At 43.4% G+C, this 24,297-nt stretch overlaps 1 protein-coding gene across 3 annotated transcripts; it reads left to right on the forward strand.

Moving 5' to 3' along the window:
- The first annotated feature begins 6,612 nt into the window (after positions 1-6,612).
- LOC124062022 (protein NLRC3-like) lies at positions 6,613-16,501 on the forward strand. Of its 3 annotated transcripts, XM_046394438.1 has the most exons (12): positions 6,613-6,722; positions 7,899-8,068; positions 8,273-8,375; positions 8,488-8,610; positions 8,927-9,005; positions 9,084-9,312; positions 9,391-11,185; positions 12,159-12,332; positions 12,959-13,132; positions 15,511-15,557; positions 15,793-16,385; positions 16,444-16,501. In XM_046394438.1, the coding sequence occupies exons 3-12, from the start codon at positions 8,287-8,289 to the stop codon at positions 16,468-16,470; spliced, it is 3,330 nt and encodes a 1,109-aa protein (XP_046250394.1). In that variant the 5' UTR covers positions 6,613-6,722; positions 7,899-8,068; positions 8,273-8,286; the 3' UTR covers positions 16,471-16,501. The 3 variants fall into 3 exon arrangements, with proteins under 3 accessions (XP_046250394.1, XP_046250392.1, XP_046250393.1); XM_046394436.1 differs by lacking the exon at positions 16,444-16,501 and having other exon boundaries at positions 15,793-16,437; XM_046394437.1 differs by lacking the exons at positions 6,613-6,722; positions 16,444-16,501 and adding an exon at positions 6,757-7,541 and having other exon boundaries at positions 15,793-16,437.
- Positions 16,502-24,297: the final 7,796 nt, after the last annotated feature.

Here is a 24,297-nt window from a genome sequence, read left to right on the forward strand (position 1 = left end):
AAATGAAACACTAAAATTATTTATTTTTAACAAAAGGGAGTGGACAGAAGCCCGCTAACGGGAGGCAGCCTACTGTAGGAGGTGTTCCAGGGGTGCAACCACTTACCCACCACGCATGCTCACTGCAATCACTGCAAGCGGTGCATCCCTGCAAACTGTGTCCTGGTGAACTTTAACACTACAAACAGTGAAGGGAACCACACTACCGTGCCTAGCCTCCACTATAAGCTGACTAATGCCACTAAAGAAAGGAGAAAACAAAAACCATGTCACCCAGGCAAAACAGCAGCTGACAATGACCTTAATGAAAAGGTACACCAGCTAACCCAGCTTAGTCAGTGCCCATGACATTGGAGAACTTGATTCACCAGTAGATACAGACACCAATACGACCCAAGGGGCAGATGAGACTATTGAACAATACGTACGGCATCTATGAACTCACTGCTCACTGTGACTTCTATGAGAAAGAAGAGGAGATACGCGATAGGCTCGTCATAGGGATCAAAGACAAAGTTCTTTCACTCAAACTGCAGATGACCAGCGATCTAACATTAAAGAAAGCCACAGATATGGCTAGGCACTCGGAGTTAGTGAAGTTCCAGAACAGTGAGACTGGTGCAGCAGGACATGTTGATGAAGTGAAGACAAAGCCATATAAAGGTAGGTGAAAAAACAAAGTCACAGGGGCTACAGGAGGCAAACGACAGAAGAAAATGTGGCAGGCGTGGATGCAATCATAAAAGAGATGAGTGCCCAGCAAAGGACAAAGAATGTAATAAATGCCACAAAATTGGCCATTTTGAAGTTAAATGCAGGACCAAACAAATCCAAGAAGTGACTGAAGAGATTGACAGCCTATTCCTAGGCTCCATAAATGAGACTGTTGATGAGACCAGAGCAGCAGTGGATGAAGTCATCACTGACACAGAGCCACCATGGTGTACCACAATAGTGATGTGTAGGACCACTGTCAACTTCAAGCTCGATTCCGGCGCAGACACCACAATAATAAATGAAGCAACATACGACCGCCTATGTGGGTCGTATGTTGGGCTTGATACAGCAGGAGAAGTGGGTGTGTATGGAGAATTGGGACTGCTTATAGGGGACCCTGTGAAGATAGTCCTAGAAGAAAACGCCAAGCCATACAGTGTCGCAGCACCCCGCCGTATACCCATTCCACTCCTACCATAAGTCGAGGAGCAGTTAAGGCGGATGGAAAAGAATGGCATTATAGAGCATTTGACAGAGCCTACAGAATTTGTTGTGCCTATGGTGCCAGTGGTCAAGCCGACTGGAAAAGTAAGGATTTGTGTAGACCTCACTAAGCTGAATGAAAATGTAAAAAGAGAAAAGTTTGTTCTGCCAACTGTTGACAGCATTCTGCATAGATTAGCTGGACGCTCAGTCTACACCACGGTGGATGCAGCCAGTGGATTTTGGCAAGTAGCCTTGATTGAAGAAAGCTCAAAGTTGACCACATTAATAACTCCAAAAGGTCGCTACAGCTTTAAACAATTCCCTTTTGGAATAACCTCTGCACCAGAAATATTCCAGAGGAAAGTGCAAGAGCTGTTGAAAGACCATGAAGGAACAGAGGTCTATATGGACAATATTCTGGTATTCAGAGCCTCAATGGAAGAGCATGACCGCAATCTTGGAAAAGTCATGGACACCATCCAAAAGTCTGGCTTGAAACTTAACCGCCAGAAGTGTAAGATAAGACAGAGCTCACTTCACTTTTTAGGCCATGTTATCAGCCAAGATGGCATTGCTCCATGCCCAGAGAGAGTATCCGCCATCACTGCCCTGGAAACACCCAAAAACGTGTCTGAATTAAAACGAGTTCTTGGTATGGTAAACTATGTTGGCAGATACATACCTCATTTGTCAGACACCCTCCATCCTCTTAATGAACTGTTGAAAACAAGGTTGTTTTGGGGCAGCCGTGGCCTAGAGGCTGGAGAAGCGGCTTGTGATCGGAGGGTCACTGGTTTGATTCCCCCACCGGACAGGCAGGAAAAATTTGGGTGTGGTGGAGTGATTAATGCGAAAAAATCCCCCCCCCCTTCATTAGCTGGCTGACCCGAAGCGACTCACTGTAGTAGGCGCTGACTTCTCCAGTTATGGACTTGGTGGCGTACTGCTGCAGGATCATGGAGGTACGCTCAAACCAGTAGTTTATTGCTCTCGGACACTCACTTAAACAGAAAAGAAATACGCACAGATAGAGAAAGAATGTCTTGCTAGATTTTATCTTTATTTGTGTGATCTATAGAGCTATAGATTATTGACTGATCATAAACCTCTGGTGACGCTCATCAACCACAGAGACCTTGATAGAGCCCCCTTAAGATGTCAGAGACTTCTTATTCGTCTCATGAAGTTTAACCCTGTCGCCGAGTATGTTCCTGGCAAGAACCTGATTGTGTCTGACACCCTGTCAAGGCGAGTCCAAAATGGATGACAGTGGACTAGATAAGGACATCCAAGGATGATGCCCTGTAGCTTGTTGGAAAATACATCATGACAGGGTGGCCACAACATGGAAGAGATGTTGACAAGCTTGCTGTGGACTATTTTAGGGAGAGAGGTAGTCTAAGTGAACAAAATGGATTACTAAAGAGAGGAAACCAGATAGTGATTCCACATACCTTAAGATCTGAGATGCTGGAAAGGGTCCACCATGGGTATCCAGGACTGAACAAATCTCGAGAGAGATACAGAGATGCCATTTGGTGGCCAAAGATCAGCCAAGCAGTGAAGGACAAAGTGCTGTCATGTTCTCATTGCAACGAACACAAACCGAGCCAGCACCGGGAACCACTCATCACCACACCACTGCCTGAGCTCCAAAAACTCGCAGCTGACTTGTGTGAGTTTAAAGGAAAGAACTTCCTAGTAGTTATGGACTACTACTCAAGGTGGCTGGAGATACTGAGCCTTAACAGGACCACAACTGAAGCTGTGGTGAGCAGGCTAATGAGCATATTTGCACGGTTTGGAATTCCAGAAGAACTGATTACCGATAACGGCCCGCAATTCGCAGCAACAACAGTTTATGTCCAAGTATGACATACAGCACACAACATCAAACCCATACTACCTTCAGGCTAACACGCTAACACTGAGGTCTGTACAGCCAAAAGCAATGGGAGAAGACTACAGACCACAGTCCCTAAGCTAAGCTACCTATTGAAACCAGTCTGGCCTGATCTGTCGAAAGTGAAGTGGAACGACAGAGCCTATGAAAGAACCTACAACAGGAGATATTCAGCAAAACCACTTCCTGCTTTGGAGGTGGGTGACAAAGTACGTCTCAAAACTGACGCAGAGAAGGAATAGAGGCAGACTGGGTTTATCCAGGCTATGAGTTCAACACCGCGGTCATTTGTTGTGAAAATGCCAGGAGGAGAGACCATCAGACGAAACTGCAGGCAATTGCAGGTTGTCAACAAAGAACTTAATGACAAGACAAGACAAGACAAGACAACTTTATTTGTATAGCCCATTTTTACAAGCAGTTTGTCTCAAAGGGCTTAACATAACATCAGCAACATCCTCTGCCCTTCGACCCTCACATCGACTAAGGAAAAACTCCCAGAAAAACCTTTAACAGGAAAAAATGGAAGAAACCTCAGGGTGAGCAACAGAGGAGGGATCCCTCACCCAGGACGGGCAGACGTGCAATGGATGTTGTACAGGCAGGAAAGCAGTTAACAACATGAGAACGACATTACTAAAAAGACAAGTAAAACAAAATCTCAACTCATAAAAATTTTTAAATTTTCATGTGATTCATCTGTTCAGTTTCACTTTTGATACCACCTCAATATGATTTTAACATTTCACAAGACTGAAATTATAATAATGAAATTATAATGAACTGCTGTATCATTCATGTATTTTTCATGTTCTGTTGAAAACCACTATCCTATCAATTCAATTCAGTTCAATTTCGACCCGCAAGGGAGAACCACCCCGCCAATAGTCGGTGCACAAAAGAGACCCAAGCAGGGACAAACTCAACTCGACCAGACCACAGTGTTGGCACTCAGGATGTCCTTGGCCCTGCCAGGTCTGAACCAGAGACTGCTGCTGGAACAATGAGACCCAGAGTCAAAGTGACACGCTCCGGGCCTGTTGTGAAACCTGTCATCAAGTTGACCCTTTAGTAGTTGGAAGGGAAGCAAAAAGAGGCAGAATAAATCCCCTTTCCCATTCCACCAGGGAGTGGTAGTCCACCCACTGCTCTAGTTTAGAAATGATTCTCTCTATTCTATGTATATTTGTGTTGCTAATTTGTTCGTGGTTAAGAATTTCAAATAAGAGAAAGAAAGAGGAGGATTGATGAAACATTTATCACCTGAAAAGGGACAGTCATTAATTTAATAGACTTGAAATGCAAGGTTAACTTCAGAACAAGCTTGACAGTAACTGTTAAAGTTCAGAATCCATAATACAATAGCTAAGAGTACTCCTGTGAGTTTAAAAGAGGGAGGTGTGGCGTAAGCTGGCCTTGTGGCAGCTTGGGTGTGCTCCCGAACTGGACCAGCAGAGGGCGCTGCTGGAATGTTTGTTCTGCTTTAGGCTGAGTTCTTCTGGGGTAAAAATAAAAAAGTACACGTTTGGCACTGAGTCCAGACGGTCTCGCTCTTTGTTTTAAGTAATACACTTCACAGACATCAGAGTAATTTATTTATTTATGTATTTTAAACTCAGAGGTGTAGTTTATAGATAAAATGTTACTTTTTATTCATCTTTTCTAGTATATATTTTTCTAAGTTCACCATGGCTGTTTTATCGCAATTCTCGCAAATCTTGTCTATGTAATCCACTTTAAATGATCAATTCTTTAGGAAACTTCACCTGAATAAATACAGGTGAAAATACAGGGTTTTTTTTGCCTCTGTGAGATTATATCAGTGATACACATATTATTGATACACTCTTTGTCGACTTTAGCTCTGTCTTTAATACTATACTCCCAGACAGACTGGCAAAAAAGCTGCTGGATGTCGGACTCCCAGCCACCACCTGCTGCTGGATCAGAGACTTCCTCTCTGACCATGTACAGAGAGTCAGAGTCGGGCCTCATCTCTCCACAGCCCTCAGCCTCAGCATCGGAGTCCTCTGCTCTACACTCTGTACACTTATGACTGTATCACCACCCACCCAGACAACGCCGCCGTTAAATCTGCAGACGACACCACCTTAGTGGGTCTCATCTCTGGAGGCAACGAGGCAGCTTACAGGGAGGGGGTCCAGAGGCGGGTGGGATGGTGTGCAGATAACAACCTGGTCCTCAACATCTCCAAGACAAAGGAGATGATTGTGAACTTCAGGAGGAGGAAGACTGATCTGCAGCCCATCTGCATAAACGGGGAGTGGAGAGGCTGCCCAGCTTCAAGTTCCTGGGTGTGCACATGGAAGCAGACCTCAAATGGAGCTCTAACACCTCGGCGGTCATGAAGAGGGCCTGGCAGTGGTTTCACTTTCTAAGGATCCCAAGGAAGATCAACTTGAAGAGGGAGCTACTGACTGTCTTTTACCGCTGCTCCGTTGAGAGTGCACTGATGTACTGCATCTCTGTGTGGTTCTCCAGCTGCACCCTGGCACACAAAAAGGCACTACAGAGGGTTATTAACACAGCCCAGCAGATCATCGGCCACCCTCTCCCCTCCCTACAGGACCTCTACAGCACCTGCTGTGTTCTGAGAGACAGTACACACCCACGACACTGGGTGTTTGAGCTGCTAAAAACTCAGACTAACAGACTGAGGGACAGTTTTTACAACAGGGCCAAAGTCCTGTTAAATGAAAACATCTGACACTATCACGTGTCGTTCCACAGGCAAGACGGGTGCAATGAACATATGTGCAATAAAATTTTTCCTACGCAACCCTAACATGTGCAATATTTTGTTTTATCGTTTATTATTGTGTTTATGGTGTCTCACTTTTTTGAGAAGTGCATTTTTAGACTTGCTTAGTTAGTTATTTATTATTTATGTGATACCTTTGCACCGAGGGGAGAACTGCCCCAATTGTACGACTTATCTTATTACTCCAAGCTGAACTGTTTGTTGAAGCATGTATTGATTTCGTTACTTATTTCATAACCATATTTATTCATCTGAACAACTCCAACAACAACAGTCCTGAGTGCCGCTTAAAGCCGTACCTGGACAGCACCTGCCCTGGCAGCAGCACCTGACACTGTGCTGTTTTCTTCTGTCCGCCTCACCAGAAACGCCTCGTATTCTGTGTTGTGGTTTAACCTCAGGTGTGTCACAAGGTTTGTGGTGTTACCACACAAACAACCCGCGTCTTGGCTGTTTAGGAGCTGAAATTCCTCCACACATCACATGACATGACATTGAGACTGGCTGACTGAGCAGCGTGCCGCATTACGCGCTTACCCAGGCGGAAGAAAAAGTAGTTTCCACCAACCACTTATCATTTAGACAAGATCTCAATAGTTTCTTTCCACTGTGTTCCTCAAAACTACTGAAGTATCAAAAGTATCGATATTTTGATTTTAGAATCGATTTAGAGCATGAAGATCCTCAGATAAAGAATTTCAGTATCGATCCGCACATCACCAGACCGCAGTGCTGTCGCCGTCTGCTTTCAGGTGAGGGGCAACAGGTAGTTTGTGTTACTTTCACTTCGCTTCAGGTGCTGACGCAGATTGTTTTCTGGCTCCGCACTAAACGGTAAACGTGTGTTTTTCTCTCTGTTGTTCTCTAATGACTCGTGTTATGTGACTGTTTGTGCCTTCCATTACTTTGACTCGAGCCTCAGAGTCCAAATTTTAATTTAATTATTTTTATAAGGTTTCTATTTTATAATATTTAATTTTACTTTTTCTATTTTACTTACCTATTTTTGGTAGCAGGGACAAAAAGAACTGCACGTTGTACCGTGTATGATTGTGCGTGTGACAAATAAACCTGTCTTGTATCCTGTAAGTGTTTGAATGTGTGGCAGGAGTCGAGTCTTTCGGCCGACGCGATCGACCGCTCGGCTCTTGTGCGTTTTAGCAGAAGACATTTGAAAGAGTGAAAAGCGGCTTTAGCTGTGATGCTAACAGCTGTGAACAGTCAGGAACCAGTGGGAAAGCTTGTTTATTCTCGCACTTTGTTTGTTTGTTAGTTTGTGCGGGAGGAAATACTTTAAAGAAGTCAAGTTCATTACCATAAAGATGAGAGTAGAGACGCACTTCAGTCTGTCCGTCTGTGTTGTGTGGGTCATGAACTCCAGGTAGTGGACTGACAGAACGGTTCAGACTGGTTTCATGTTTCTAGACTTGAATGTTAAAGTTTGAACGAGGCTTAACTTTAACTTTGTGAAACAAAAGGACAAAAAGCCAAAATGTGTTAACCTTGAAGAATCCAGCAGACAAAAGGCTGTTCAGAAGTGAAGCCCAACTTCCTGTTGTGTCACGTAAACACTGAGATGTGTGTGTTTAGTAGTTTTAGTCAGTTTGTTGTCTGAAAGTTTCATCAGTTTCATCCCGTCTTCACAGCATGAAGGTGAGTTTTATTGCAGTTAAAGTACTGCAGTACCTGTTTTTAAACACATTAGTGTTCCAAAGTACATTTGCCTTTCAAAGTAAAAGCACTGATGTGAATCCACTGTCGTCGTGTGACGTCACTGACAGTAATGTGTTTATTTGACAAGATTAAAACACATTTCTGACAGGACTTCAGTCAGTAACTTTAACTCGTCTTTTTCATGAGTTAACTATTAGTTTGAGTGTGTGTGACAATGAAGAATCTTCTTCTTCTTCTTCTTCTGTGCTTGTTGATGCAGTTTGTGTTTGTCACATGAGTTCACAGACTGTTTGTCCCTCCTCATCCAGTAATGAAGCTGATTGTCTTCTTCTTCAGTGTTGCTGCAGTCTGGACTTTGTGGAGCTCCGTCAGTGTCTCCAGCTGCGGTTCAGACTGACTGACAGATCTTCAGTAACACTGCCACGTGCTGCTGACTGGCAGCACTGCAGCTCACACTGGCTCTCTGCTCTCACGTCAGACTGATGTTTCTGGATTTGGATTTGAAGGTATGAGGACGTGGCTGCTGCCGGTCAGATGAACACCACAGGTTCATGTACCCTGAGGGGGAACTGAACACAACACCCACAACACAGAAAACACAGCAGGACGTCCACCAGCAGGACAGCAGCAGAAATCTTGTAATGCGTGATGGAGATGTTGTTGTAATGAATGTTGGAGCTCTGACAGCATGTTGTTGTGTTTGTGTGAAGGTGTGGGCTCTGCTATGAATCAGTGTGAGGAGACAGAGGAGGGAGTCCCTCCCTCTAAAACCACTCTGTGTGGGGAACATGACAGCCAGACCAAAGCTCAGAGGTGAGATGAGGATCTCTAACTGTCCATGACTCTTCTCCATGTCACAGCTCAGCACTCACATCACTCCACCATCATTATTCACACTCAAAGCTCTGTGTGTGTTGTGTTGAAGCCCCGAGCAGCAGAGATCGGACTGTCCTGAACCTGAACCTGAACCCAGCAGTGTGTCCATGAGGAGTGACAGGTCCATGGATCTACCAATAAATTTTAAAGGACGACTTCCTTCTGAGTCTCAGTAAGTCAACAAATGATCTACCAGTTGGTCTCAGCTTTCAGACTCCACTGGCTCCAGATTTGTCATTAAAAAGTTACTGTAAGGCAGCTGCTCGGTAGTTTCAGTCTGCTGATTACAGTAAACTCATTTTGTTTCCTGTAGCTTTTTCAGTTTTCTGTAAGCAGGAGGTTTAGTCCACACAGTACTAAATCTGTGAACTGCTTCATAGACCAACATGAAGGTGGCCTCATTGGTGCCAGAAAACTGGATCAGCTGGTCCTTAAAAAGCAACAAGTGCTAAAATGTGTGTAATCATCATACGTCCTGTTTTCTCCAGAGTTCAGCAGCAACAGTCAGATGTTCTCGGTGGTCAGTCTGTCCAGCAGAATCCAGCAGACCTGGACTCTATATTCATGGTGTGTAAATGTCCAACAACAACTGTTAGCTCCAAATCAAATCAGCACAATTTTTATCTTTGTTTTATTCCTTTCCAGCATCTTGAGGAGAACATTGTCACTTTTGTGAAGAACGAGCTGAAGAAGTTCCAGAAGGTTCTGAGTCTAGATTACCCAGAAAGCTTAGAGAGGCAGAGTGAAGATGAGGAGGTGTTGGATGGTGTGGATGAAGAGCAGAAGAGCAGCAGCAGAGACGCATTTCTGAAGATCACACTGCACTTCCTGAGGAGAATGAAGCATGAGGAGCTGGCTGACTGTCTGCTGTGCAGTAAGAGGATTTTCCACACTCCACTTTTCTCACATTAACACCAACATCCACTCACTGATTTGTTGTGTTTTCATTCAGGAACTGTTGCTCCAGTTTGTCGTCAGCTCAAATCTAAGCTGAAAAAGAAGTATGAGTCTGTGTTTGAGGGGGTTGCTAAAGCAGGAAACCCGACCCTCCTGAATCAGATCTACACAGAGCTCCACATCACAGAGGGAGGGACTGCAGAGGTCAATGAAGAACATGAGGTCAGACAGATTGAAACAGCATCCAGGAAAACCAGAAGACCAGAAACAAAAATCAGACATGGAAACATCTTTAAAGCCTCACCTGGAAGAGATGGACCAATCAGAACAGTGATGACAAAGGGAGTGGCTGGCATTGGGAAAACAGTCTTAACACAGAAGTTCACTCTGGACTGGGCTGAAGACAAAGCCAACCAGGACGTCCACTTCACATTTCCATTCACTTTCAGAGCGCTGAATGTGCTGAAAGATAAAAAGTACAGCTTGGTGGAACTTGTTCATGACTTCTTCGCTGAAACCAAAGAAGCAGGAATCTGCAGGTTTGAAGAGTTCCAGGTTGTGTTCATCTTTGATGGTCTGGATGAGTGTCGACTTCTTCTAGACTTTCACAAGAATGAGATCCTGACTGATGTCACAGAGTCCACCTCAGTGGATGTGCTGCTGACAAACCTCATCAGGGGGAATCTGCTTCCCTCTGCTCGCCTCTGGATAACCACACGACCTGCAGCAGCCAGTCAGATCCCTCCTGAGTATGTTGACGTGGTGACAGAGGTCAGGGGGTTCACTGACCCACAGAAGGAGGAGTACTTCAGGAAGAGATCCAGAGATGAGGAGCAGGCCAGCAGAATCATCTCCCACATCAAGACATCACGAAGTATCCACATCATGTGCCACATCCCAGTCTTCTGCTGGATCACTGCGACAGTCCTGGAGGATAGGTTGAAGACCAGACAGGGAGGACAGCTGCCCCAGACCCTGACTGAGATGTACATCCACTTCCTGGTGGTTCAGTCCAAAGTGAAGAACATCAAGTATGATGGAGGAGATGGGACAGATCCACAATGGAGTTCAGGTGGCAGGAAGATGATCGAGTCTCTGGGAAAACTGGCCTTTGAGCAGCTGCAGAAAGGCAACCTGATCTTCTATGAATCAGACCTGACCGAGTGTGGCATCGATATCAGAGCAGCCTCAGTGTACTCAGGAGTGTTCACACAGATGTTTAAAGAGGAGAGAGGACTGTACCAGGACAAGGTGTTCTGCTTCGTCCATCTGAGTGTTCAGGAGTTTCTTGCTGCTCTTCATGTCCATCAGACATTCAATAATTCTGGTGTCAACCTGATGTCTGAAGAAGAAGCAAACCGGCCTCCAACATTTCAAAACAAACTAGAACCAGCTCTCATGTACCAGAGTGCTGTGGACAAGGCCTTACAGAGTCCTAATGGACACCTGGACTTGTTCCTTCGCTTTCTCCTGGGCCTTTCTTTGACGACCAATCAGACTTTCCTACAAGGCCTGCTGACACAGACAGGAAGTAGCTTACAGACCAATCAGGGAGCAATTGAGTACATCAAGAAGAAGCTCAGTGAGAATCTGTCTTCAGAGAGGAGCATCAATCTGTTCCACTGTCTGAATGAACTGAATGATGGTTCTCTGGTGGAGGAGATCCAACAGTTCCTGAATTCAGGAAGTCTCTCCACAGGTGAACTGTCTCCTGCTCAGTGGTCAGCTCTGGGCTTCATCTTACTGTCATCAGAAGAAGATCTTGACGTGTTTGACCTGAAGAAATACTCTGCTTCAGAGGAGGTTCTTCTGAGGCTTTTGCCAGTGGTCAAAGCCTCCAACAAAGCTTTGTAAGTGAAAACAGAACTGCAGATACTGACTGGACCACATGTGATGGGTTGTTCTCAAGTAAAGTGTTTTTTGGCCAAATAAGAGTCGAAAAATTTAGTTGATAGGTTGATCAGTTGAAAAACCTGCAATATGTTAGAATCACATCAAAGATCAGGACCCAAAATGCAGACCGTGATGCAAGAGTTGAGGTGAACAAAAAGGGACCTTAATAAACTTTAATGAAACAAAAGGCGACTGTAGCTCCTGGTAAAAATGGTCCAAACAAAGAAGATCCAGGATCCATAAGCAACACTGGGAATAGCAGAAAACACAGAATGCAGGGTTTGCCAGGGAACTCAGAGAAACACAGCAATTCCACAACAAACACAAGGACAGCACAGGTGTATATAGGTGATGTAATGAGACAAAGGTGAAACTAACCAGGGAGGAGCAAACTGTCAAAAGAGGAGGGAAAACAAAGAAAGACAGGAAATGACAAGCTAAACAAGACACAAGAGGAGACAAACCAGAAAATAAAACTGAAAACTAACCAACTGAAACTTTAACATGACATAAACGGTTTCTTCACTTTCACTGACCCTCCACAGGACAGAGATAAATCAACTTGTGAAGGGTGACCCATAATTGTTATACACTTTTATTTTTTTATTGTCATTTTATTGCTCAAATAACTACCAGTGTGAGTCATATCTAATATGCAATGAAATGTTTTCTTAAATGTCCTGTATGTTGTTGTATGTTGTACAACATCCATTGCACGTCTGCCCGTCCTGGGTGAGGGATCCCTCCTCTGTTGCTCACCCTGAGGTTTCTTCCATTTTTTCCTGTTAAAGGTTTTTCTGGGAGTTTTTCCTTAGTCGATGTGAGGGTCGAAGGGCAGAGGATGTTGCTGATGTTATGTTAAGCCCTTTGAGACAAACTGCTTGTAAAAATGGGCTATACAAATAAAGCTGTCTTGTCATGTTTTTTTAGGCTGAGTGGCTGTAACCTGTCAGAGAGAAGCTGTGAAGCTCTGTCCTCAGTTCTCAGCCGTCAGTCCTCTAGTCTGAGAGAGCTGGACCTGAGTAACAATGACCTGCAGGATTCAGGAGTGAAGCTGCTGTCTGCTGGACTGAAGAGTCCACACTGTAAACTGGAGACTTTCAGGTCAGGATTCAGCTTATGTTTCAGAGATCAGCCTTTACATCCAGACTGACAGAAAAGTTGAATTGAAAAAGTGGATTTAAAAAGAGATGACCAACATTTATAGTATTTAACAATGTAGATTATACTAAAAACACTGCGCCACCAATTATGTCCAAGAGATCGATCTTGAACGCCCACAATCTAATTCTCAGGCTAATCATGGAGCTTGTGGTATTCAAGGTCACTTCTGCTTCCAAACTTGCCATAACCTGATTGATGAGCAGATCCACACAACCTGAACAGATCAGTAAAGTGATGGCACAGACTGCTCAGCAAGAAGAAGAGAGAATTTTAATATTTTGTTTTCTTGATAACTAACCCCTTTCCAACATCTTGTCTTAATATTTTAGTACAATACAAACAATTTATTGTCATTATACTTGCTGTGAAATTTGGTTGGTTCTGCCTAATGTGCTCACAACAATTACACAATCACCATTCATGACAACATTGACATGTAATTAAACATGAAGTACAGAATAACAGATTAAACAGTAAAATATATATTGCACTGTTAAGATAAATACATTGCACTGTCACAACAGAAATTTGACCTGATCAATGTGTATGTGTGTGTGTGTCTCCAGGCTGTCAGGCTGTATGATCACACAAGAAGGCTGCACTTCTCTGGCCTCAGCTCTGAGATCCAACCCCTCCCATCTGAGAGAGCTGGACCTGAGCTACAATCATCCAGGAGACTCAGGAGTGGAGCTGCTGTCTGCTGGACTTGGGGATCCACTCTGGAGACTGGACACTCTCAGGTATGAACCGACAACAAGAGCTCACACACTGTTTGTCTATCACAGTGACAAGCTGAGGACTGTTGGTTCACAGTGTGTACCAGCAGCACTGCTGATAACAGTGAAGACAGTAACTGATACAAGGACTCTGACTGCATCCCAGCAACTGGAGGCTGTTGATCTACAGTGCATCCGGAAAGTATTCACACAGCTTTGCTTTTTGCACATTTTGTTATGTTACAGTCTCATTCCAAAATGGATTAAATTCATTTTTCCCTCAAAATTCTACACCAAAATGACAAAGTGAAACAAGTTTGCTAGAATTTTAAATAATAAATAATACTCTTTTTGAGTATGATCCTATAAGTTTGGCACACTTATTTTTGGGCAGTTTCTCCCACTCTTCAATGCAGAACCTCTCAAGCTCCATCAGGTTGGATGAGGAGCGTAGGTGCATAGCCATTTTCAGATCTCTCGAGAGATGCTCAATAAGGTTCTATTCTGGGCTCTGGCTGGGTCACTCAAGGACATTCACAGAGTTGTTCCAAAGCCACTCCTTTGTGATGTTGACTGTATGCTTATGGTCGTTGTCCTGTTGAAAGATAAACCTTTGCCCCAGTCTGAGGTCCAGTGAACTCTGGAGCAGGTTGTCAACAAGGATGTCTCTGTACATTGCTGCAGTCATCTTTCCCACGACCCTTACTAGTCTCCCAGTTCCTGCTGCTGCAAAACATCCCTACAACATGATGTTACCACCACCATGCTTCACAGTAAGAATGATATTGGTCAGGTGATGAGCAGTGCCTGGTTTCCTCCAGATATGACATTTGTCATTCATGCCAAACAGTTCAATCTTTGTTTCATCAGACCAGAGAATTTTGTTGGCTTCCGTCTGGCCACTCTACCATACAGGCCTGATTGGTGAGGTGCTGCAGAAATGGTTGTCCTTGAAGTTTCAGCCCTCTCCATAGAGCAATGCTGGAGCTCTGTCAGAGTGACCATTGGATTCTTGGTGCTTGGCCCTTCTACCCCGATCACTCAGTGTAGTTGAGCAGCCAGCTCTAGGAAGACTCATGGTGGTTCCAAACTTCTTCGGCAGAAATCTTTCTGTACCCTCCCCCAGATCTGTGGGGACGACACAATCCTGTCTCAGAAGTCTACAGACAATTTCTTTGACTTCATGGCTTGATTTGTGCTCTGACATGCTCTGTCAACAGTGAGGGCTTATATAGACAGCTGTGTGCCTTTCCAAATCATGCCCAATCAACTGAACTTACCACAGGTGGACTCAACTCAAGTTGTAGAAACCTCTGAAGGATGATCAATGGAAACAGGATTCACCTGAGCTCAATTTTGAGTGTCATGGCAAAGAGTGTGAATACTTATGTGCATGTTTCATTTTTGTTTTTCATAAATTTGCAAAAAAAAATTCAAGCAGATTGATTTCACTTTGTCATTATGAGGTATTTTGTATCAAATTTTGAGGGAGAAATTTAATTTAATCCATTTTGGTATGAGACCGTAACATAACAAAATGTGGAGAAAGTGAAGCGGTGTGAATACTTTCCAGATGCACTGTAAATACACAACAGTAAACATGCATATCAAGAAGTGGATCTGCTCTCCTCCAGTAGTTCATTCAAGACCTGATGTGAGTTACGAAGAAGATGATGCACAGGCAGACGTGGAGCTCACACAGTGTTGCCTGTGCTGCACTTCCGGTCCCAGAAATGGATGGAGAGGCCACGAAGCAGAAGCTGACCGTCTCTAAGGTTTTCCAGCACATCAAAAGGCTCTGAAGGTTCTGCCTGATGTCCTCGCAGTGAAATCTGTCCTTCAGTGTCTTCACTGCTGTGTCTCAGCATTTCTTTTCCACTGGAAAGATGACTAAATGCGAGCGCAGACCAGCTGGAGACTCAGTGGCTTTGGTGTTTCAGTGTGGACTCTTTGAGACAAACTGCTTGTAAAAATGGGCTATACAAATAAAGTTGACTTGACTTGACTTGACTTGACTCTGGAAGCTCCTGACAGGCGAGATCAAACTTTCTTCAACTGCCGATCAATCAAGGAGTGAATCAAACATGAACTCAAACTAGACATCAAAGAACAATCGATCTATCAGAAAAACATATTTAGCAGGTTTGTGTGCATCATGAATCACACAGTTTGGAAGCTTCATCACATGTGAGTCACAGTCAGAAAAGTGGATGTCAGCTGGTTTCTTCTTCTCTTGTTGTTTTCTTCTGAATGTTTGACGTCAAGTTGAACTTAGTCTGTGTATGAAATGTGTTTTCTAAATGCAGCTGTTTTGTCTTCATGGTGGATCTGAGTGAAGGTTGATGAAGATCATTGATGAGGAAGCTTCTGAAGGTTCATTCTGACTTTGTTTCTTCCTCCAGGCTGGAACATGGTGGACAGCAGAGGCTGAAACCTGGTTTGAGGAAGTGTAAGTGTGTGTTCACTTTGATTCATGAAAACAAGGCAGCATGTGTTAAAGTAGCTTCAATCTAAAGCTTGTGCATCTGCATTCAGCTCTCAGTTTGATAGAAGATCCAACAAGATGAGTCAGTGTGAAGTTTTGATCTAATGAACAGTCAGTCTGTTAATGAAGCAACAAATGAAGCCATCAGGTGTGTTAGATGATAAACTGCTGCTGTATTGTGTCTTGTTCTCTCCATCAGATGCCTGTGAACTCACAGTGGACACAAACACAGTAAACACAAACCTCAAACTGTCTGACCACAACAGGAAGGTGACAGCAGTGAGAGAAGAGCGGCCTCATCCTGATCATCCAGAGAGGTTTGACTGCTGGCCTCAGCTGCTGTGTAGAACTGGTCTGACTGGTCGCTGCTACTGGGAGGTCGAGTGGAGTGGAAGAGTTGATATATCAGTGACTTACAGAGGAATCAGAAGGAAAGGAAACACTGATGACTGCGGGTTTGGAGGGAATAATCAGTCCTGGAGTCTGAGCTGCTCTGATGATCGTTTCTCTGTCTGTCACGATAAAAGAAGAACAGACGTCCCCTCCTCCTCCTCCTCCTCCGTCTCTCACAGAGTTGCAGTGTATGTGGACTGTCCTGCTGGCACTCTGTCCTTCTACAGAGTCTCCTCTGACACACTGACCCACCTCCACACCTTCAGCACCGCATTCACTGAACCACTTTATGCTGGATTTGGGTTTGGGTTCTGGTCTGGTTCCTCCTCAGTGTCTCTGTGTTCAGTGTCGGAGGAAGAGTGTCCTCCTGTTAGAGAAACACACACACTTTATGTGAGGCACACTGACTCATCATCACAAGAAAGTGTTTGAATTTAGTATTTTTGCTGATTGCACTGCATACACACAGTTTGAAATGAATTGAAATCCTTTTAAATGTGTTTTCATTCAGGTTTTTTAACAAAGAGTTTGATGTTTTCTGAATTGATTTCTCACATAAATAAGTGTGTTTGTACAATAAAATCAGGTTCCAGACTCTCACATCATCTAAAGATTTTTTTCTGGTCACTTTAATGTTAATTTTGATGTTATTGGTGTGTAATTGATCCTGGGAAGGATGAAAGCTGTCAGAAATCCTTTTTCAGAGTTATTTCCACAGTAAATCTGTGTATATGAATGGATGGAGGTGAGTGTCAGTGTTCGAGGGATATAAGAAACATGTTGATGAGACATTCTGACACTTCTGTCAAAAATGAACTCATATTGTAAAACATGAAAATGTTCATTTTCATGCATTTTGTCTTCACTTCTGCCGAATGAGACGTTTTTAGCACAACACTTCCCTTCTCACCCTGGACACAGACTGTTTGAGAAACTCCCTTCATACAGGAGGTTACGGTCCATTCGGACCAAAACCTCACGCCACAAGAACAGCTTCTTCCCCTCTGCTGTTGGACTGTTAAACACCAACTGACTAACATGCTGCTCTGCACTTTAGTTACTTCAGCACAGGCACTGATCTATGCTCATGTCATTATCCACCTGCTGTTCATTTGCACTGTTTACCTCACCTACTTGCACTACACTTCCACCCTGCACTACCTTGCCTTTGGACTACTTCCAGAACCATATTTATTTTACTTATTTTATTTTGTTTTACCTTATTCTATTTTATTTTACTATTATATGTAACTCTTTCTTGCGTTCTATGTTTGCACCAATCAACAAGACAAATTCCCAGTAATGTGAAACCTCTTCACTTACAATGGCAATATATTTTGATAAATTCTGATTCTGATGTAACAGGAAATGTAGTGTTGCAGTGGAGTCAGTTGCTGTGTTTCTTTAGTTGCTTCACTTCCCCTAAGCCCCTGGTACAGCTTCCGTCACACAGAGGCCACTTGGAGAGCAGCGGGAAAGTGGAGGAGCAAGGAGTCCAATGAATTTGTCCTTGTCCACTTTGCATTTCTTTTGCATTTGCTTCTTCTATACACTCCCAGGGCACTGTGAGTTTCAGCATGATCAGATGTTTTGCCACCTCAGAGATCATGACCATGTGTACCGAACTTTGGTTCTTTTATGGTACCGACCGAAATGCTCCGGTAGTACCGAGTATTGAAATATGCCTTGTCTTTGGAAACTGTAGTTGTGAGTTAAAAAAAAACGGTTAAAAAAAAATGCCATGAGGTCGAGTGTGGCTCCATTTTAGCAAGATTGATACCAATAGTGCGCAATGCAATATATGCAAAAAAGTCATCGTTGCTAAGGCCGGCAACACGGCTAATTGGGTGAAGCACCTAACCGTGCACGGAATCAATGTCAGAGCAGGAAGTTGCTCTGTGTTTAACTGGAAGAAGAGCGGACCATATCCTTCCTCCTCTCAGCATTCAAGTCTGTCTGTGGACGTTACAAAGCCCCAGTGTACTGTGGCCGACAAGTACAAACACACTGCATATATAGACACCTTTACAACTGCTCTGGAAATTATTCATTGTTTATTTTTCTGTAAGAAAACTGCTTGGAGTGGAAAAATACCAAAGCTGAGAAATAAAACTCAAGACTTGCACTGTAATGTGTAATGTAATTTTCTTTTTGTTAGAATTGACATTATAAAATTGGTATCGAAAAAGCATTGTTCAGGAACCAGTATCGTGATATCGTGATGAAGGAGTACAATATACGTCGGCATTATGACACAAAACATGGCACTAAATATGCAAATTTTAGTCTCCAAGAAAAACAACGAGCTGTCCAAGAATTAAAAGGAAAACTAAAATCGCAGCAGGATATGTTTACAAGAGCTACATCCAAGAGCCAAGCAGCAGTGAAAGCTAGCTTCATAGTAGCAGAGGAAATCACTCACGATTCCAAGAGCTTCTCTGAGGGTGCGTTTATAAAGCAGTGCATGCTGAAGGTGTGTTAGAGAGTATGTCTGGACCAGGTGCAGACGTTTGAAAATGTCGGTCTGTTTTTCAGACCGGGTGAAAGAGCTAGCAGAGAATCTTACGTCACAGATTACTAACAAAATAAGCAGTTTTCTGGCTTATTCATTAGCCATCTATGAAAGCACAGACAACACAGATACAGCACAGATGTCCATTTTTGTGCGAGGCGTAAAGGCCGATCTGTCTGTCACTGAGGAGCTGTTGGACGTGGTTGCCATGCATGGGACAACAACACGGAAGGACATTTTTGAGGCGGTGGAGAAGTCCGTAACTAGCTTTAAATTACCGTGGGAAAGATTGGTGGGGCTGACCACAGATGGTGTTCCCGCTATGTGTGGCGAAAGAAGAGGTTTGATTGGACTGGTAAAAGAGAAAATGCTACAAGAAAACTGTCCCGCACCTCTGCTAACCTATCATTGCATCATCCACCAAGAGGCTCTGTGTAGAAAGGTTCTGGAAATGGATGATATTATGGCCACGGTAATGAAAACAGTGAACTTTATTCGTGTGCGTGGTCTAAATCACCGCCAGTTTCAGCACTTTTTAGAAGACGTGGGCGCTGAGCATGAAGATGTCCCGTATCACACAGAAGTAAGGTGGCTCAGTCGAAGTGCTGTCCTCCAGCGATTTTTTGAGCTCAGAAAGCAAATTGCACTTTTCATGCAATGGAATAAAAAGGGGGGCGGCACGGTGGTGCAGTGGTTAGCACTGTCGCCTCATAGCAAGAGGGTTCCAGGTTCGAATCCCGGTCTGGGCCCTTCTATGTGGAGTTTGCATGTTCTCCCTGTGCCTGCATGGGTTTTCTCCAGGTACTCCGGCTTCCTCCCACAATACCAAAAACATGCACATTAGGTTAATTGGCTACTCTAAATTGCCCCTAGGTGTGAGTGTGAGAGTGTGTGGTTGTCTGTCTTTGTATGTTGGCCCTGTGATTGACTGGCGACCAGGCCAGGGTGTACCCCGCCTCTCGCCCGTAGTCAGCTGGGATAGGCTCCAGCTCCCCCGCGACCCTGACGGATAAGCGGTATAGAAAATGGATGGATGGAGTCTGGTTTAGACCTGCTCAAATTGGAAAGTGTCATGAGATAACTTTTGTTGTGAATTGGCGCTATATAAATAAACTGAATTGAATTGAATTGAATTGAATTATGGTGATGATGATGGAGATGATGATAGTGGTGATGGTGATGATGATGGTGACGATGATGATGATAATGATGATGGTGATGACGATGATGAGGGAGATAATGATGATGATGATGACGATGATGATGATGGAGATGATGATGATGATGATGGTGATGACGATGATGGACGAAGCGCTGGGGTGGAACAAACATGAAGTGGCAGAACACAGACATGCAGTTTAAACACATCAGGAGACATTTCAGTTAGCATGTTGTGCTAAAAGGCTATTGTTGTCGTTTTGATTTCAGTTTACATTTTAAACCTTTTTGACAATGATAGCTGGAAGTTATTATTTTATAATGTAATCATATTGTTATTAAAATATTTTTATTGCATTTATTATTATATTGCATTTATTGCATTGAATTTGGTGTTTGTCTGTATAAATGGTTATATACTTGGCAGACTTGTCACAGACAGATAGACAGCAGGTTTTGTGTTACCTAGCAGCAGTTCAGTCTCATCTCCAGGAGAGTTAGACTAGTTCAATTCAACTAAGTCGGGCACACTGACTACGGTTAGTTAGACGATGGTGATGGTGATTATGGCGATTATGGTGATGGTGATGATGATGGAGATGATGATGGTGATGGTGATGATGACGATGATGGTGACAATGATGGTGATGATGATGATGATGACAATGATGATGTGATGGTGATGGTGGTGATGATGATGATGGTGATGACGATGATGATGGTGATAGTAATGATGATTGTGATGATGGTGATTATGATGACGATGACGGTGGTGATGGTGATTATGGTGATGGTGATGATGATGATGGAGATGATGATGGTGATGGTGATGATGACGATGATGGTGACAATGATGGCGATGATGACAATGATGGTGGTGATGATGATGGTGATGATGACGATGATGGTGATGACGGTGATGATGATGATGATGATTATGATGACGATGATGGTGATGGTGATGATCTACATTGGCTACCTGTAAAATTCAGGATAGATTTTAAAATTCTCCTCCTCACTTCTAAAGCCCTGAACGGTCAGGCACCATCATACCTTAAAGAGTTAATAGTACCCTATTATCCCACCAGAACTTTGCGTTCCCAAAATGCAGGGCTACTTGTGGTTCCTAGAGTCCTCAAAAGTAGACTGGGAACCAGAGCCTTTAGTTATCAAGCTCCTCTACTATGGAACCATCTTCCGGTTTCGGTCTGGGAGGCGGACACCCTCTCTATATCTAAGAGTAGACTAAAAACTTTCCTCTTTGATAAAGCTTATAGTTAGGGCTGGTAGTTATGCTGCTATAGGCTTAGACTACCGGGGGCCCTCCCATGACGCACTGAGCTCTTTCTTCCTCTCCCTCTCCTTCTGCACACAATCATGTCCCATTAATGCATATTATTAACTCAACTTCTTCCCTGGAGTCCTTGTGCTTTCTTGTCCCACAGATTCCTATCGATCATGACTGGACCTCCTGCTGCGGTCCTACTGTCGTCCTGCTCAAAACCTGCTGCAATTACTACTGTTTAGTCATAATCTGATTTAAATCTGTTACGACTCAGTACAGCTACTACCATTATTGTTACTACTATTGTTATCAAAATCACCATAATACCTTCTGTATACTTCATTGTCATTATCGATACTTCTGGTATTATTACTGCTGCTATGCATCTCTGCTTGTGTGCTCCTTCTCTCACACCCCACCCCCTCTGCCTCTCTCCCTTGCTCTCTCTCTCTCTCTCTCTTGCTCTCCTGCTCTCTCTCTCTCTCTCTCTCTCTCTCCCTCCCTCTCTCTCTCTCAACCCAACCGGTCAAGGCAGATGGCCGCCCTTCTTGAGCCGGGGTCTGCTCCAAGGTTTCTGCCTTCTAAAAGGCAGTTTTTCCTCGCCACTGTCGCCAAGTGCTTGCTCAAGGGGGAATGTTGGGCTCTCTCTATTTACAATTCAAGAGTCTGGTTTAGACCTGCTCAAATTGGAAAGTGTCATGAGATAACTTTTGTTGTGAATTGGCGCTATATAAATAAACTGAATTGAATTGAATTGAATTGAATAATGGTGATGGTGATGATGATGGAGATGATGATGATGATGATGGTGACGATGATGATGATAATGATGATGGAGATGACGATGATGAGGGAGATAATGATGATGATGATGACGATGATGATGTTGATGTTGATGATGAGGGTGATGATGATGGTGATGATGATAATTATGATGACGGTGATGATGATGGTGGTGGTGGTGATGATGATGATGACGATGAGGGTGATGATGATGATGATGGTGATAGTAATGATGATTGTGATGATGGTGGTGATGATGACAGTGACGATGGTGATGGTGATTATGGTGATGGTGATGATGATGGAGATGATGATGGAGATGATGATAGTGGTGATGGTGATGATGATGATGATGGTGACGATGATGAGGGAGATAATGATGATGATGATGTCGATGATGATGTTGGAGATGATGATGATGATGATGATGATGATGATGGTGATGACGATGATGGACGAAGCGCTGGGGTGGAACAAACACGAAGTGGCAGAACACAGACATGCAGTTTAAACACATCAGGAGACATTTCAGTTAGCATGTTGTGCTAAAAGGCTATTGTTGTCGTTTTGATTTCAGTTTACATTTTAAACCTTTTTGACAATGATAGCTGGAAGTTATTATTTTATAATGTAATCATATTGTTATTAAATTATTATTGTTTAACTATTGTTATCAAAATCACCATAATACCTTCTGTATACTTCATTGTCATTATCGATACTTCTGGTATTATTACTGCTGCTGTGCATCTCTGCTTGTGTGCTCCTTCTCTCACACCCCACCCCCTCTGCCTCTCTCCCTTGCTCTCTCTCTCTCTCTCTCTTGCTCTCCTGCTCTCTCTCTCTCTCTCTCTCTCCCTCTCTCTCTCTCCCTCCCTCTCTCTCTCTCTCAACCCAACCGGTCAAGGCAGATGGCCGCCCTTCTTGAGGGTCTGCTCCAAGGTTTCTGCCTTCTAAAAGGCAGTTTTTCCTCGCCACTGTCGCCAAGTGCTTGCTCAAGGGGGAATGTTGGGCTCTCTCTATTTACAATTCAAGAGTCTGGTTTAGACCTGCTCAAATTGGAAAGTGTCATGAGATAACTTTTGTTGTGAATTGGCGCTATATAAATAAACTGAATTGAATTGAATTGAATTGAATAATGGTGATGGTGATGATGATGGAGATGATGATAGTGGTGATGGTGATGGTGATGATGATGATGGTGATGATGATGATGATGATGGTGATTATGGTGATGGTGATGATGATGGAGATGATGATAGTGGTGATGGTGATGATGATGATGATGGTGACGATGATGAGGGAGATAATGATGATGACGATGATGATGTTGGAGATGATGATGATGATGATGATGATGGTGATGACGATGATGGATGACGCGGTGGGGTGGAACAAACATGAAGTGGCAGAACACAGACATGCAGTTTAAACACATCAGGAGACATTTCAGTTAGCATGTTGTGCTAAAAGGCTATTGTTGTCGTTTTGATTTCAGTTTACATTTTAAACCTTTTTGACAATGATAGCTGGAAGTTATTATTTTATAATGTAATCATATTGTTATTAAAATATTTTTATTGCATTTATTATTATATTGCATTTATTGCATTGAATTTGGTGTTTGTCTGTATAAATGGTTATATACTTGGCAGACTTGTCACAGACAGATAGACAGCAGGTTTCGTGTTACCTAGCAGCAGTTCAGTCTCATCTCCAGGAGAGTTAGACTAGTTCAATTCAACTAAGTCGGGCACACTGACTACGGTTAGTTAGACAATGGTGATGGTGATTATGGTGATTATGGTGATGGTGATGATGATGGAGATGATGATGGTGATGATGACGATGATGGTGACAATGATGGTGATGATGATGATGATGACAATGATGATGTGATGGTGATGGTGGTGATGATGATGATGATGGTGATGGTGATGGTTATGACGATGATGATGGTGATAGTAATGATGATTGTGATGATGGTGATTGTGATGACGATGACGGTGGTGATGGTGATGATGACGATGATGGTGGTGATGGTGATTATGGTGATGGTGATGGTGATGGTGATGATGATGATGGAGATGATGATGGTGATGGTGATGATGACGATGATGGTGACAATGATGGTGATGATGACAATGATGGTGGTGATGATGATGGTGATGATGACGATGATGGTGATGACGGTGATGATGATGATGATGATTATGATGACGATGATGGTGATGGTGATGATCTACATTGGCTACCTGTAAAATTCAGGATAGATTTTAAAATTCTCCTCCTCACTTATAAAGCCCTGAACGGTCAGGCACCATCATACCTTAAAGAGTTAATAGTACCCTATTATCCCACCAGAACTTTGCGTTCCCAAAATGCAGGGCTACTTGTGGTTCCTAGAGTCCTCAAAAGTAGACTGGGAACCAGAGCCTTTAGTTATCAAGCTCCTCTACTATGGAACCATCTTCCGGTTTCGGTCTGGGAGGCGGACACCCTCTCTATATCTAAGAGTAGACTAAAAACTTTCCTCTTTGATAAAGCTTATAGTTAGGGCTGGTAGTTATGCT

Source organism: Scatophagus argus, chromosome 7 (assembly GCF_020382885.2).
Source record: "Scatophagus argus isolate fScaArg1 chromosome 7, fScaArg1.pri, whole genome shotgun sequence".
Classification (NCBI taxonomy): domain Eukaryota; kingdom Metazoa; phylum Chordata; class Actinopteri; family Scatophagidae; genus Scatophagus; species Scatophagus argus.